Here is a 17,756-nt window from a genome sequence, read left to right on the forward strand (position 1 = left end):
GTTCCATTATCTAATGGCCTCAGGGTCCTGAGATGTTAAGGAATCCATTCAAGTTCACAGAGATGGGTCTGTACCCAGATTTACCAACTTCCAGTCTAGTGCTCTTTCCAGAACAATACTTGTGTGAAGGAAAATATAGCCCTGGGAATCATAGTTTTTATTGTCATTTCTTATTTAAAAATCTGCTTCGGAAAAGAGTTTACTGGCTTTTTGTTATACTGATAAGCTAGAAAAATAAGTATTTGCTTGGAGGTTTGACAGAAGTACATGACTGCAAAGTCTGGAGGCTCATGTTAGTTATAGAAACTCTAAACGGTACTTGTATTTTTTTGTGGGAAGAGAGCATATAACAATGCAAAATGGTTGTTTCCTTGTTAGACCAATAGTATAATGTTTTAATTTGACCTTTTCCAACAAAAATATATGGGGTATTATGAACTCATTGCCTTTCCTAATAAGGGTTATTATACTTCTTTCATCTTAAGCTGTTTTATAGCTATAGATTTCTTCTCGGATTTTCTAATAACAATCAGTAGTACCTGATCTAATAAAAGGATAAATAAGCCTGTAACAGCAGACTATTTTGTCTGTTTCACCCCATACACATATAGTAACAAGGAATATACTCTGCTGATATTTAACATGTTTAATTCATAAGATGTTTGACTGTTAAATATCTGATATATTTTTACTCTGAGTAATTTTCATTATAATATCTACTGTATTGAAATCTGTATTAATGGATTTTTTTTAATTAACAACCAACCACTTATATTATGTAATGATATAAATGAGCCTCCAACTAATTACCATGGAAGGTTGGGATATTTTTATTTCACATAATATTCCTATTACTCATAATATACTTGAAATTGCCTTCTAAGTCATTTTTAGTCAAACAATAAAGATGATGATGCTTCTCCTGCTACTGCTGCTATTAGTAATAATAGCTAACATTTTATATAATGCTTACTATCTGTCAGGTACTATTCAAAGTGCTTTACATATGTTAACTAATTTATTAACTGACATTGTTTTATGAACATGTCACTTATAGTCAAGGACAGTCTATTTTCACAAATTCATTTATTTTATTCACTGAATTTGATTCTCAATGAATTTTAGCCTTTTCTAAAAGTAAAAAAATCCATTCTGTGAATTTGCAAATTTGAGTATAACTAAGACTGGAGTTCATAGCGGAATAAGCACAGGCCTTAGAAGCAGAAAGCTCTAAGGGTTGAGACCTGGTTCTGCTAATTCCTAGTATGACATTGGGTTTAACACTATTTTGACAGGGCTGCAGCTAGCTCAAATAGGATGTCGGAATGAATCAGACAAATAAGCCCCTTTCCCTGGGTGATGCAGCATTAGGCAAAGGGCTTAGCCAGAGGTGCACAGCTCCCACTGCCACCTTGCCTGGGTGTCCTTGTGCAAGGCATGTCTGCAAACTTGTCCTAGAGTCTTTGTTTCTTGTTTGATAAAACAGAGATAATGCAATAGATAGATATTGTGAGGATTACATAAAATAATGCATATGCAAATATTTTGTAATTTGTGACACATACATCTGGATATACAACAGTCAATCATTCTTTCAGCATATACTGGGCATCTATAATATGGTAAACTCTGGGATGCAGAGATAAAAAGATACAGTCACTGTTTTTTGAGAGGTGCAAATTATAAAACCATAAAACAATTCAGAATCTGCTTTCCAGCTTTTATACAGTAGGTAGAATATTTATATCGTCCATACATTTTAATTTACACAGAGGTGTGCTATTCTTTTAATTGAACAATACATTTTAAAAGGCATCCAATAGTAATAGAGAGTAATAATTTTTGCTACTTGCTGGTCACTTTGAATTTGTCATAAACCAGAAGGTCTGGGGTGATACTGAGAATACTGAGTAACAGCTGGTAGGGACTAGAAACTGAATTGTGAATGTTGAACACAGAAGTATCCAGAAGGTGCCCAGCTATGCCAGCAATTAGCCATTTGCTGTATTATAGGACAATCGAGGGGGTCCTGAAGGAGATACGGCAGTTCAGGAGTCAGGAAGGCAGTGCAGGTACTCTGGGCCTAGTGGGAGTGGCTATTTACCAATCAATACTATTTCAATATTTTAATTATCTGTAGAGCCATAGTGGACTAACACAGTTTTATATCACGTAGTTATCACGTGTCCATTCTAACGGAAAACTACTCTGCATCCTTGAGACACAAGTCTGAAAGCTTTCCTGGACCATGCATTCTCCTTCACTCCCCACATGCACTCACATTTTCTTAATTATAATACTTCAGAAATTATTTTTCTCTTAGTGGAATATTTACTCATCATTTACATACTAGACAAAAAACTCTCTTAATTCAGGGATTGTGTAATATCAGAGCCTAGTGCAGTGTCTGGTACAGAGTAAGTGCTCAGTAATATTTTTGTTGAACAAAATCGGATGGATAGGTAAATAAACAAATAAATAAATGTGCTATAATACATCTCTAATGGGAGCTTTAATTTAAAAAATCATTTTAGTTTAATTAAACAACATTAGCAATTGGCCTGCCTTATTTATAACAAGTTAATTAAATAACTGAAGAAAAGAACAGGCTAAGTAATGGTAAATTTATTGACAGATAAAGTCAATCCTTTCTATCATAACTTATAGGATCATTTCCCAAAATGTGTCCCGAGGAGTCATAGTTCCAAAATATGCTAAAAGGGCTTATCTGCTTAAATAAAATAATTCAGTTTAAATTTGTTTAACCCAGTGCTTCCAAAGCATTTTGGGCCACAAAATTGGCTGATCTGCTTTGTCATACAGCAGAAACTAACAAACCATTGTAAAGCAATTATACTCCAATAAAGATGTTAAAAAAAAAAAAATTGACCTCCGCATAACTATTACCATACAACTCTAAACTTCAGGAAAATCCTAGGTTAATAATATCTTTGTCATTTAAACAAACTTTTCCTAAATTGCCTTTAGCTATTTCTGGGTATCTTTGAATTTGAATTTAAGAGTCTAGGGATTTTAATTTCATGATGTCATTTTCAAATGGCATGGTAAAACTGCCTATGAAATAAATGTAATAATTAAAGTCTATAGGCTTATTGTCTCAAACTCCATTTTCATACCAATATGGAGGAATCAATCACATACAGTGTTTTTGACTACTTGTACCTGCTGTGCTTGATTGAAGCCCTTTGGAGGTCATTTTGAGCAATTATTGAATCATTACTAAAAGTAAAATTACTTGTTCAATATATTTGTCATCTCAACAGAATTATAAGACAGTGAATTTTGTTTATTAAACACTAATTCATCAATTATTTTTTGTTATGTGCTATTCTTTAGGTGATGTAACAAAACTGCCCTCACTAGAGATAGTAAATGTGAACATTTAAGACTCCTTATTGTGAGTAAAACCCTATCATATATATTCATATACAAATGAATGCTAAATGGAATAGTATTGAATCACCATGAGGTACCACCATAAAAGAATGGCAAAAAAAGAAAAAACTAATAAAACAATGGCAATTTTTTGTAATACTTCATGTTAATTTTTTGTATACTTGAAAATACAAGAAATTCATACAAGTAGAGACTAAAAAAGTATTATTCATTAATTCATTACATTATAGTAATTTAAAGTATTGGATAGAAATCACATTAACTGAAAGGAAAGTGCTAACCCAAAGTTAGTTGGGATAATGAAGACAGTAAATATTGTAGACAATGTATTTAAAAAAATAACTGCAGCTGTAAATGTTCAATAATGTTGAACATTATTAAATCAATACAGAATAGATTTTAGGCTTATGTAGGAAACATAATATGTATATTTCCTTGAGGATATCAGTTTCTCACTTAATAAAAGGTAGGATGTTTTGAACATCTTAAACATTTGTTTTTTCTTGTTACTATTAATCTTGATTCTGTGGACTTCCCTTATTCTTTGATTACCTTGGATTCCTCTAATTTGGGAGAGTTCTTGTACAACCTTGACTGAAAATTACATTTTTTAAAGTCCAACCCAGATATTAATCTTGAGAGTCATGCTATATTGAGAGAGATTATGGAATATAAATTTCAAACAGTTCCTTTTTCAGATCAAAAGGCAAGCCTGGAAGACTAAGTTAATAGAGCTTTACAAAAAGTCATGATTAGTGAAAACTCAGGACATGACAAGAGAAAAGTTCTCCCACCATCTGATAGTAACGAGAAGTCTAAGCTGCACCTTCATATAAAAACTCTCATGGAGGTTTTAGGTTAGTGAGGGACAGTACAAACTTTTATATAGATTTGTTAAACCCCATTTGCTAAAGGAATTAATTCTGAAGTCTCACAGCATTGATTTATGGAAAAATGTAAGCACCTTAAATACATACCCACATTCAGTAGAGCATCAAGAATAATATATGTCCAAGATGGCAGTTTTGCATTTTGTTGAAGGATGGGTTTTGGGTGGCAGACACATATGAGTGAGTTAACAGAGAGCCAGGAACCTGTCATGGGGCTATGATGGTAAGAGAAAAATAAAATTTATTGTAGAATATGTGGTTTAAAGAGTTCTAGCTAAAGAGTGAATGGAAGACCCAGCAAAAAGTATCATGGAGTCGAGTCAGAAAGGTGCACCACTGACGATGCTAAAACTGCAAACTATAAGTTGCCTTGTGGACACCAGCAGTGATGTCTACAGGATTCTCAGGTACCAAGAAATGGTGTCTCCACTGAAACCAGCTAATTTTCATGAATGAGAACAACGGTTTACATATAACTAGTAGGTTTCACCCCATTACTATTAGGCCTCATAGAATATCACTTATAACTAGAAGCTTTCTTTAAAAAGGAAGGAGGTGACCTAAGCCCTGAAAGTTTGAACGTTTGCCCCAAGGAAGCTAAGTTAACACAAAAGAGACTTTTATCCCAGAAGAGACTGTCAAATTTTAAGTTTATTCCATCACCAGTAGGCATGTGTGATCCAAATTAAAATAATAAACAAAAATATTTTTTTTCAGTTTTATATTCATCAAGTACTACATTTTAAACCTACTAGATGTTTTAAATGATCTATATTAAAACTGGATATTTGATCAATTATCTCCTGTTAATAGTAGTTGCTGTATTTGAAGAAAGTAATCTAAATCACGTTTATTTTACTAAGATATTTCTTGATTTTCACAAATTCCATGAGATTTTAAAATAAGGTTAATACAATTTGCCTTTCACTTTTTAAGATATAGCAGTAATGGGTTTATATATATTAATTAAACACATTAAGAAAGAACACTTAGCAAATGTAAGCATTATAGACCTTTTTTTAAGTAACAATCTATAATATTTTCCTTTTTGACTATAAGTCAGAGTCCCTCAAGTATCAAGGTTATGGAGACTGATTCAATTCCTCAGAAAATAATGAAATTTTTATAACAGAATCTCAATCCACTATTTAATATGTTGATTTATGTGACTATTTCTTTACATACTTCAAATTTCATTTGAAATGAAATGATAACTACCCAGTTACTGTTAAACATATCCACAATTTACGAACAAAATTTTGGGCTGGGAGATATATAAGACTGGAAAATAAATTTTAAGGATTGGAATGAAAATATAAATATAGTTAGCTATGGAAGAATTTAATTCTAACATCATTATCAACTAATATGATAAAAGGCCTTAAATTTTATATTTGCACAACTATGAAATATACATTTACATCACACAAGAAAATGCTATCAAAGAGTTTTTTTTTTTTTTCCTGGTAGCTACCCTATTTATTTATTTATTCATTTTTTTAACATCTTTATTGGAATATAATTGCTTTACAATGGTGTGTTAGTTTCTGCTGTATAACAAAGTGAACCGGCTATACATATACATATATCCTCATATCTCCTCCCTCTTGTGTCTCCCTCCTACCCTCCCTATCCCACCCCTCTAGGTGGTCACAAAGCACCGAGCTGATCTCCCTGTGCTATGTGGCTGCTTCCCACTAGCTATCTATTTTACATTTGGTAGTGTATATATGTCCATGCTACTCTCTCACTTCGTTCCAGCTTACCCTTCCCCCACCCCATGTCCTCAAATCTATTCTCTACATCTGCATCTTTATTCCTGCCCTGCCCCTAGGTTCATCAGAACCATATTTTTTTAGATTCCATATATATGTGTTAGCATATGGTATTTGTTTTTCTTTCTGACTTACTTCACTCTGTATGACAGAGTCTATCACTTCACACCGGTCAGAATGGCCATCATCAAAAAATCTGCAAACAATAAATGCTGGAGAGGGTGTGGAGAAAAGGGAACTCTCTTGCACAGTTGGTGGGAATGTAAATTGATACAGCCACTATGGAGAATAGTATGGAGGTTCCTTAAAAAACTAAAAATATCAGGGAGTTTTTAATGGTTGCTTTAGATAGACCAATGGTTACTCTTAGACCATTTTGATTACTAAATATCTTCTTTTAATTATCTCTATCGGTTGTGTAGACATTATACTAGTTAAGTTGATGAATCTCATAGACCAGATAGATTTATAAAGACAAAAGTAAAAGAAGTTATTTTTTTTTAATCCCACAAAAATGTTTAAGTATTTCAAGATAAAGTAATTATTTAGCATTAAAGGATACTTAAAGATAAAAAGGTTATATTGTTATTAAAATCAAAAGGAAATAAAGTACAAGATTAGGAATTATTTTCAAACACTACAGGCCAATAGAACTCAACCTCCTATCCTCTTAAAACTCAGTAAATGAAAATAACTAGCTTACTTTATAAGCTTAAAATACTGCAGTTTGTCCATGTATGAAAAGGGGATTATTTTGAGATAAGGATTCAAATTTGCTTATGAATTTTCCCCCAAAATGTACTCAATTAAAATTTAAATAATAGGGACTTCCCTGGTGGTGCAGTGGTCAAGAATAATCCTGCCAATGCAGGGGACACGGGTTCGATCCCTGGTCCGGGAAGATCCCACATACCTCAGAGCAACTAGGCCCGTGCGCCACAGATACTGAGCCTGTGCTCTAGAGCCCGTGTCCCACAGCTACTGAGCCCACGTGCCTAGAGCCTGTGCTCTGCAACAAGAGAAGCCACTGCAATGAGAAGACTGCACGCCACAACGAAGAGTAGCCCCCGTTCGCTGCAACTAGAGAAAGCCCGTGCACAGCAACGAAGACCCAACGCAGCCATAATTAATTAATTAATTAATTAAAAAAATAATAATACCTTCTATTATATATATGCATATATTCACTGAATATTTCTTAAACTGTGCTGACAAAGCTGTGTCCACTGTCTTTATCAGAAATAGCCCATTGGGCCATGTGCTACATTCCCATGAAAGTAAACTATACCTAAACTGTCCAAACCAAAAAGTTTGATCTTCTCTTATTATATCACACTCCCACCTACAACTGTGAAATCATAAACATGACTCACATTGATAGTTATAAAATTACAGGAGAGATTTCATGATTAGATAGTGAAATATGATTCCCTCCCTTTTTTTAAACAATGTAAATATGAGGTACAATAAGAAACAAAACGGTGTCTAAACAAAATTAGAAAAAACTGTAATTAAACAGATTGCTTTGATGCTGTGCTCTATTTTTAAACTTGGATTTTATTTGTGATTTTTAAAATTCTGCTATACAGAGGAAACTGTTTCTCAGTTACAGTTCTAACAAAAATCCTATTTTAAATTTCGGTTCTAAGGATAAGTGCTTTTTTCCTGGAGAAATATGGACACCCTCATTTGTGACAGTGAGAAATACAAAACCTAACATTTTCCTTTTTTTTTTTTTTTTTTTTTTGTGGTATGCGGGCCTCTCACTGTTGTGGCCTCTCCCGTTGCGGAGCACAGGCTCCGGACGCGCAGGCTCAGCGGCCATGGCTAACGGGCCCAGCCGCCCCGCGGCATGTGGGATCTTCCCGGACCGGGGCACGAACCCGTGTCCCCTGCGTCGGCATGCGGACTCTCAACCACTGCGCCACCAGGGAAGCCCACATTTTCCTTTTAATTGTGATTCCTGGATTTAAATGTTATGTTTGGTCACAATTTTTTAACTATTTGTACCTCATTGTTAGACAGTGTGTTTCTCACTCATTGCATATGGTTGATTGTCTCTTTCATAAAACAGCATCTTTACTGACTGCATGTCTGAATTTTACTATAAGAAATCTTAATGCCTTTTGATTTGCACAACAATAACATGTCTAGCCACTGTGACTATTTTTACTCTTTGGGAAACCAAGGCTCAAGACAACTTAGACAGCAGTTAGTAACTTCGCAGTTCAACGCTCATCTTCTGACCCCCAAATCCTATTCTTTCCCACTATATTACGTTGCATCCCTGATAATCTTATTTATTTTTGTTCAGTAACAGTGCACACACGTTTATGTCAAAACATTTCCAACTGTAAAAAACAGAGTAACTAGTCTGAAGTTATTTCCCACTTAAATTATGTGCGTCTAAAATGTCAAGCAAGGGCCTCTGTGTAACTGGGGTTTATGACAGTGAATTTTCAATACGATTTGAAAGTTTTGTCCATTAAATGTTTTTCTTACCAAAAAGAGGCACAGCTGATCCTAAAATGATAATCTCTTTTAGACCCTATGTGAAATATTTTTCTACATAAATTGAAAATACACTGTATTACTATTGACATACCTTTGTTAAATTGCAACTGTCTCTAAAATGTTAACCTGCATAAGAATCATATCAACAAAATTATGAAAGATAAGAGAAAAATCAAAATGTGATAAAATCTATAAGGATTTAGAAAGCTTAATCTATAATATAGGAAAATTCATATACTTAGATATTTGGAATCAATTAAATGCTGTAATTCCTAAACTTACATGTCAAAAACAATTTTATAAATAACTACAGCTGTAGTATCTTTGCACATTAAAAATGTATGATATGCTGAATAACTTAAAATGAAAAATGTAATATTTTCACACTTGAATAACTGATCTTTATGGATAAAAATAATACTTTTTAATAAACACGATCTAAAGGTAAAATTTTCTCTATTGGACAGTTGTCATCTGAAAATCTCCTTCCAATTTAGAAATTAAGAAAACTTGATCAATTATTCATGTAAATGGAAAATAATAGATTTTAGGTTTATAATAAAGATCAAGTGACAATAATATAGGGATTTCAATAAATAGGGAACTTCCAAATACCACAATTAATGAAAAGTTATACTATTTATGTGTGAAGTAGCACTATTCAAGTTCTCATTAGAAGAGACTTAATGGAACTTGAATGTAGGAATCTCATTTAAAATCAAAGACTAATATAGTAAAATGACATTGAAGTGATTTTCTTTGGGGGAGAATTGAAAAATTTTAAAGCATAGAAGAGATAAGAATAGAGTTTTAAAAGAAGAGATTTCCAGTATAAATAAACTTGGTGGGGGCAGGAGCTGCTTTATTTATTTTAGATACATGTGAATATTTTCAATGTGGGATCTGGGGGAGGGAAAACATATTCTGTATCAAAGTCATTTCATTTAAATCATGATTTTTCTCAGTACTTTTGAGTCAGAACATACTATATTTGTTAATGTGTTATCCTCAACCTCTACTTAACCTGATTTAAGTTATTATATCTAAAAAAATAAGCCAGCCTATAACACAACTGAAAGGAGGTCCTATGGAGGAAAGCATGTTGCTGTGTCTATGTGCCTACTCCATCAATTAAGGATCAATTAAGGGACAAGCCATAAGAAATAGCTAATGGTATTTAGGAATCCTTAGGAGTTTACAGTTAATTTTCACGGTATTTTATAAAGAATACAGATTAAACAGAAATGCTATGGGGAAAGTCATCAATCTTTGGAAACTCAGAACATTAAAAATGAACTCAAAAGACTAGATAAATCAATAATAATTACTGAGTACTCAATAAGTATTTGAGTTATTAGGAAGCTGTGCTACATGGAGACTTGGCTGTGACTTTTGAATAGTATATTCTACAAAATTTTCTATCTTGAATTAGTTATAATTTAGACACCACTGAAATTATATGGTAGCATAGAACAATCTAAAAAGCAGGATTATCAGTTCATGCCAGGGCATGTATTCAGCATGTCAGAATTATGAATTTTATAGCTATTTAAGTTAGCCTAGTAGAGTTTTTGTTAATCAAATTTCTTTGCTTATAGTTTCAAGAACTGCTTTTCCAACTGAGCTTATGTTTAGGTAAAATATTATTTGGAGATAATGCAATTAGAGAAATCAAGCCTGAATCTGGCAAGTTTTGAAAGGATACAGTGCAAAGGTGTGTTTTTATATTAAAACTTTTCCTTGATTTTATTATAAAATTATAGCTTACACTTTCTCAGGCCACTTTATTCCCTCTACAGTGTGAAGATACAGATTACACCAAAAATTATCCTCTTTTGAGCTCCTTTTCCTGCTGAAAATAGAAATAATTCATACCCCATAAAACACTTCCTTTCTATTTTACTACAGTAAATTCATTGATATGTTATTCTTCAGTGCTAAAACCAGACAGGCAATGCAGGAAAATCAAACTGCATCTTGAAAATACTATAAAAGTCAATTTAAGATTAGTGAGTAGAATACTGAAAATGATAACTAAGCACACAAATCTACTAGCAGCTTTGTACTACTGTCTTATAATGCAAAACAACCTATATCTAAAGATACCAGTTTCATGAAACCATACTGCATAAAACAAACAAAATACCATTTTATTTTTTAAGATAAGAGACCTATGTTTGTTTTTTTCTCTCCAGGCTGTACATTTAAATATAAAATAAGTGCTACTTTATTTCTATTCAGATAAAGAGTAGAAGACATCTTACTGAAAGATTCCATGAATCAAACAGAAAGGATCACCACATGATCAAAGATGATAGTCTTTTGAATTTCTGCCATGCCATCTGCCTTAATTCATTGAAGAGGGAATCAGAGCCATAAAATTATGTGAGTGGAAAACTCCACAAGGAAAGGGGTGAACCCAGAGATAAAGAGGCTCTACAACAGCTAATTATTTTCAATAAAAATTCCTATTTCTGAACTACACAAAAATTTTAGAAATTTACATGGAAACTCAGTAAAATATAATTGCAAATTTAAAAGTGACACTGGTTGAAACTGGTAAGATTCGAGTTACTATGCCCAGTTATTTTTAATAAAATAAAGGAAAATAAATTTCTTTATAAACATTTTACTTTTAAAATATAATGTTTTATGATGATAACAGATATGATAGACAATATATTCTATCATGAGAGATGTTAATACAATGCATAGCTTTAAAAGCAAATTTGCATTCATTTTTCCATTCGAATTAACTACTTTACAAATAGAAATTATAGGTTTTTCTACAGTGGACTTTGTCTAAAATCTTCACTTTTAAGTTACAATCTTAGGAATTTTTATTACAGTGATACCCAATACAATCTTACAAATACAATCACAATAATCTGTTGCTATTACTGTGAGAAACGTATCGATAGGGCATCTGTAGAAAGGTTACTGGTCTCCAAAGTATAAATTGTTGAAATTTGTATTCCAGAAAACAATATGTAGTCTAATACTATTTTAGGTATTAACTATAAGCTGCCTGAAGTCATCATATTCAATTTACAAAGTGCTTCAGCTGAAGATTATTAAAAAGGAAAGCACTAAAAAAAACATAAATGGAAATATTTAACTGTGGCAATATTCACTATTCTCTGAACAGTAGCTAATATACTGCTAAGAATGAAATGAATTATTAACACAAGTAGTCTGAGAATAAGTGCACCAAACCCACATAATATTACTAAACATTGTAGAACCTACATTTTTATTAATACTCCATCTTCATAATAATCAAATTCTAAACAAAGAGTTTTTTCAAGTTAATATATCAAATACTATATCTCACTTATTCAAAACTTATACCTGTAAATAATAATACTAACGAAGTTAATGAAAGTAACATTTGCAAAAACACTGTATATGGAAATGGATTTCAACTGATGAAGAGCCTATTTACAACCGCAGTTTTCTGAAGTGTTTTGTGGTACATATTTAGGTAGTATGTTCAACTACGGAAGCACTTTATTAAAGGTAAATATTACACCTATTACACATTACCTTTTAGAGGTTAACAATATTCTTTATTCTGGACAGTGTACTACAAAACTCAACTAACTTTTATACTGTAATTTAGTTATGATCACAATATTGCCTCAGCAAGAAAATGACCATTTTTGCTTATTCAAATTACCATGGGGTAATGCCAAAGATATTTTGCCTCTATGATAAAATGCAGTTGTGTATACCAAAATCATTTTACACATCAAAAGAGGCAGAGGTATTCATTAAATATACCTTGATATGGAGCACTAAATCCACGGTATCGGTGATTGCTGTCTGTAACAAAATGCAGTCTGAGCCAGTTTTTGTTGCTGATAATTGGTGGTGGTATATTCATTCCAGATAACCTGAATTACAGAAGACAACAAAAAAAATTTAAAAAGCTTTTAAGTAGTAAACATTTTCACTGAATTGGGACCCCCCAAAATGTCTACTTGTATACAATATTCGTGACTTTTTGCCTTGCTAACTTTTTAAGCACAAGTGAAATAGTTATTTTATGCATAGAGAAGTCAATCATAGAATAGTGTAATTCCAAAATAAGCTATTCCAATCAGCTTGCATATATTAGTAAAATCAACTGTAAACTGCATATAATTTTGATTCTCCAAAAATAGACAATAATAACCATAATGGCTGCTGAGCTGACAGTGCTGGTCACAGCATAACACATGTATGTATCAATACAGTATAGTTACAAAACAGAAAGACTTTAAAGCAATTGATATACTTTTTCCATTTAACATATTTTCAGCATTTCACATTCAATGGAAGATTTCACAGTTTCAATTCATAGAACAAGCACTATTTTAATGTAATTTCACAATATTGTACATTTAATGATTAGCTCTCATTATAATGCATACTTCTATAAGGCTCTGGAGGTCTGCTCCAACTGATAGATAGAAAACAGACTGTACTTTGGATATATAGTCACCACATATCTAGTCACAAAGGTAGCACTACATAATCTCCTTAAAGCAAAAATTTTAAACTATGCCCCAGATACTGGTCACAATTAATAGATGAAATAACTCTCTTGCTCTCTAATCTTTTGAAGATTTCCAGCAAAGTAGTTTTGCTGATTTAATTCAACAAAGGAATACCACCCCTACATACCTAACAATTTCAATACTAGGTGTGTGTTATAAAGCCAAGGTAAAATACTCTCAAAAGACTATTACATCATGAAAGACAGTTTTAGAATAAGGTTTCCTAATAACCAGTATATGACATATCTTTCCTGTTCTTCAAAGCTTACACTTTTCTTCATAGGAAGGCAAACTAGACAGCTGGTGTGTGTGTGTGTGTGTGTGTGTGTGTGTGTGTGTGTGTGTGTGTGTGTGTGAGTGTGTGTGTTGGAGGAGGTGATTTCTTCTCTCAGTGCTTGGCAGTCATTCATTCTAGGGGACAGGTAGGGGAGATTGGAATATCCATCCTTGCACATGTAATCAGCAGGTGTAGACACAGTGATGCAAAAACCCTTTATCTTACATTCTCCTCCTTTATTTCCTAAAACTCACTTTTCCTAGGATATTTGGGAGCTAGCCATCACTTTTAGTAGATGACCACCTGCCATAGCATAAAAATATGAATTCACATTTATTTTATCATTGTGCCCATGAATGAATAGAATGGGCTTGGCAACATTACTGTGTAATCCAATTTTTTTGGATTCTAACATGAACAAGTTGGGTTCTATCCCGTATAGTTCTCATTTCTCCACCAGCTTTGGAATGAATTTTCTTTAATTTTTCCCCATCAATGCCTTATTTCCTCTCTTCATAGGGGTGACTGTTTACTAGTCAAGCCGGCTGTTTTTTTCATATCTGAATTGAGTAAAGACAGACATATAACATACCTGTATAATTTTAAAACTCATGTTTTAAAAATTTACTTCATTACTTTCAGAAAATGCAGTTATCCAGGTTATCTTTACTTTTGTTTGCTTGTTGGTTGGTTTGGTTCAGACAGCAATTCAATGAAAAAAAAAAACAAAACTTGGATTTGGTACAATTATATTTGCAGTACAGTAGCATGTTTTATGCCAGATTTTGATTTACAATTTGATTCTCTTCAATTCCCCGATTCAAGGAGCATAAACATCCATTAGGAAAAGTTTAAATTATTTCTGACAGGCTGCACACATTTCTAAATGTAATGAGAGTATAATATATGAATGGTTGTGAAAGACTAAAGAACAGAGTTTGGAGAACGGTCCTTAAAAAATCCAACAGATGAGAAGCAACACAACAAGGACATCACGAAAAGTGTGAGAGGAAAGAAGATGAAACAGACAATGAAAAGGATAAACTTTCCATCTTTCTCAGGAACATCAAAGATAATTTGAGTAAGAGAGTGTCATAAAAGCAAGTAATAGCTACTATGGAACTATAGTTTTTAACCTGAATTCACCTTCAGGAATTGAGAAAGATAGAACTGAAGATGTTACAGAAGCAGCAGCTAGGAAACACAATGTACATTAGGTGGAGCAAAAATGGCAATTTAACAGAGGTGGAACTAAGAGGATATTCCTGACAGCCTCAGTGCTTATTCTCATGAAGCATAACTGTAGATAAGCCAAGACAGTGAACTAGAAATAGAAAGCAAGTGCACCAAAGACTCATTTGCCACCAGAGAATGAAAATAGCTTCACTGGTTATAAGGGAATCACACGGACCTTCCTGACTGTGGTAACTTAATATTGCTCACTATTTAAACATGATTTACACAGTATGACTTTGTGGCTTATGGAGCAATCTAGTAAATGAAGTTACATATATCTGCAACACATTTCACATGTTATCAGGAGGTATGAGAAATGGAGGACTAAGATGTGCCAACTAGAAAGATTCCATTAAACTAATTAATTGAGATAATTAATTTCTTAAATACTAAAGGAGATATTTCGTAAATATAAATCACTGTTAATCCTATATGACATTACTATGGTCATTTGAAGGTAGGCAATATGGATTAATTCTAGTATAAAGCCAGTGAGAATCACCCCTTAGTACTGAAAAGATTAAGTATACGCAACGATTATTAATTGAGCACTTACTATATGACAAACACTGATGCTAAGGGTTGGAAATATAATTGTAAACAACACATACAAGATCTGTGGTCTTACAAATAAAGAAGGTAACATAAACAAATGAGCGAGATAATTTCAGAAGGCGGCAAATGATGTACCAAAAAAAAAAAAAAGAGTAACCTGATAAAGAATGTCTAGAAATGAGGTTTCAATTGGTCTACTACCTTCTCTATTTTACACTCGAAATAGCCATACTCATGATTATATGTCACAAATTACTATACTAGATTTTAGGAGAATTAAATCAATGAAAATAATCATAATGATAAATGTCATAAATCTGTATCCTACAACAGTTATTTGTACCCAAAAAGAGTTTAAGACATGGCTTTTGTGTAATTAATAAATTTGAATGAACACTGTAAATTAACAATGATATAAAATTTCACTGCATATTCAATATAGAATACTGAAAATAATACAGTGTAACTGGCCATAATTAATCTTTGCTAAATTTATTTTTATTTACATCATTTTCCACAGAAATAGTAACTAAATAATAAATTGATATTTAAAAATAATGCAACATTGGGCTTCCCTGGTGGCGCAGTGGTTGAGAGTCCGCCTGCCGGTGCAGGGGACAAGGGTTCGTGCCCCGGTCTGGGAAGATCCCACATGCCGCGGAGCGGCTGGGCCCGTGAGCCATGGCCGCTGAGCCTGCGCGTCTGGAGCCTGTGCTCCGCAACGGGAGAGGCCACAACAGTGAGAGGCCCGCGTACCGCAAAAAAAAAAAAAAAAAAAAAAAAAAATGCAACGTTTTCTTTTACAGATAGTACCTTGGAGAATATGATCATAACCCTTACAAGATTTTTTAAAAAATCAAGTGTAAGAATCCTGAGAGAACCAGAGGTCTTTACCATTTTTTTCAAAAGTCCCTAGAACTACTATGAACTTACACCTTTGGTTTATAACTCTCTTGACAGGTACTCATTGCTGTCATCTGTTGACTTTGGTTCTCAACTTTCTCAAAATTAGCATTTGCAACAACAGGTGTCATCTTTGGTGGCTCTAACATCTATTTTTCAATCTGTCCAGTTCCCTAAGATCAGTCAAATCTAATGATCTGTTTTACCTCATCTTTAGTACCTATAGACAGTCAAACCTAAACCCATGACTTTTCAAATAATCACCTGCCTGACTCCTGTCATAGAGTATTCTGCCTATGCTTTCCTCTTAAGAGTTTTATAGTGCCTGGCCTTACATTTAGGTCTTTAAACCATTTTGAGTTTACTTTTGTGTATGGTGTTAGGGAGTGTTCTAATTTCATTCTTTTACATGTAGCTGTCCAGTTTTCCCAGCACCACTTTTTGAAGAAGCTCTCTATTCTCCATTGTACATTATTGCCTCCTTTATCAAATCTGAGATGACCATATGTGCATGGGTTTATCTATGGGTTTTCTATCCTGTTCCATTGATCTATATTTCTGTTTTTGTGGCAGTACCATACTGTCTTGACTACTATAGATTTGTAGTATAGTTTGAAGTCTGGGAGCCTGATTCCTCCAGCTCCGTTTTGCTTTCTCAAGATTCCTTTGGCTATTCGGGGTGTTTTGTGTTACCATACAAATTGTGAAATTTTTTGTTCTAGTTCTGTGAAAAATGCCATTGGTAGCTTGATAGGGATTGCATTGAATCTATAGATTCCTTTGGGTAGTATAGTCATTTTCACAATGTTGATTCTTCTAATCCAAGAACATGGTATATCTCTCCATCTGTTTGTATAATCTTTAATTTCTTATCAATGTCTTATAGTTTTCTGCATATAGGTCTTTTGTATGCTTAGGTAAGTTTATTTCTAGGTATTTTATTCTTTTTGCTGCAATGGTAAATGGGAATGTTTCCTTAATTTCTCTTTCAGATTTTTCATCATTAGTGTATAGGAATGAGAGATTTCTGTGCATTAATTCTGTATCCTGCTACTTTACCAAATTCATTGATTAGCTCTAGTAGTTTTCTGGTAGCATCTTTAGGATTCTCTACATGTAGTATCATGTCATCTGCAAATAGTGACAGCTTTACTTCTTTACTGATTTGGATTCCTTTTATTTCTTTTTCTTTTTTGATTGCTGTGGCTACAACTTCCAAAACTATGTTGAAAAATAGTGGTGAGAGTGGGCAGCCTTGTCTTGTTCCTGATCTTAGTGGAAATGGTTTCATTTTTTCACCATTGAGAATGATGTTGGCTGTGGGTCTGTCATATATGGCCTTTATTATGTTGACGTAAGTTCCCTCTATGCCTACTTTCTGCAGGGTTTTTATCATAAACAGGTGTTGAATTTTGTCAAAAGCTTTTTCTGCATCTATTGAGATTATCATATGTTTTTTATTGTTCAGTTTGTTAATATGGTGTATCACATTGACTGATTTGCATATATTGAGGAATCTTTGCATTCCTGGGATAAAACCCACTTGATCATGGTATCTGATCCTTTTAATGTGCTGTTGGATTCTGTTTGCTATCATTTTGTTGAGGATTTTTGCATCTATGTTCATCAGTGATAAGGCCTGTAGTTT

The 17,756-nt window shown here is 33.2% G+C and overlaps 1 protein-coding gene across 3 annotated transcripts in view; it reads right to left on the reverse strand.

Annotated features, from left to right (window-relative positions):
- Positions 1-17,756, reverse strand: part of CSMD3 (CUB and Sushi multiple domains 3) — a 1,081,491-nt gene that overhangs the window by 718,809 nt on the left and 344,926 nt on the right. For all 3 annotated transcript variants that reach the window (XM_033843074.1, XM_019931944.2, XM_019931943.2), the window contains exon 6: positions 12,380-12,492. In XM_033843074.1, coding sequence (XP_033698965.1) covers positions 12,380-12,492 — 113 coding nt within the window. The remainder of the gene's footprint in view (positions 1-12,379; positions 12,493-17,756) is intronic.

Source organism: Tursiops truncatus, chromosome 17 (assembly GCF_011762595.2).
Source record: "Tursiops truncatus isolate mTurTru1 chromosome 17, mTurTru1.mat.Y, whole genome shotgun sequence".
Classification (NCBI taxonomy): Eukaryota; Metazoa; Chordata; class Mammalia; order Artiodactyla; family Delphinidae; genus Tursiops; species Tursiops truncatus.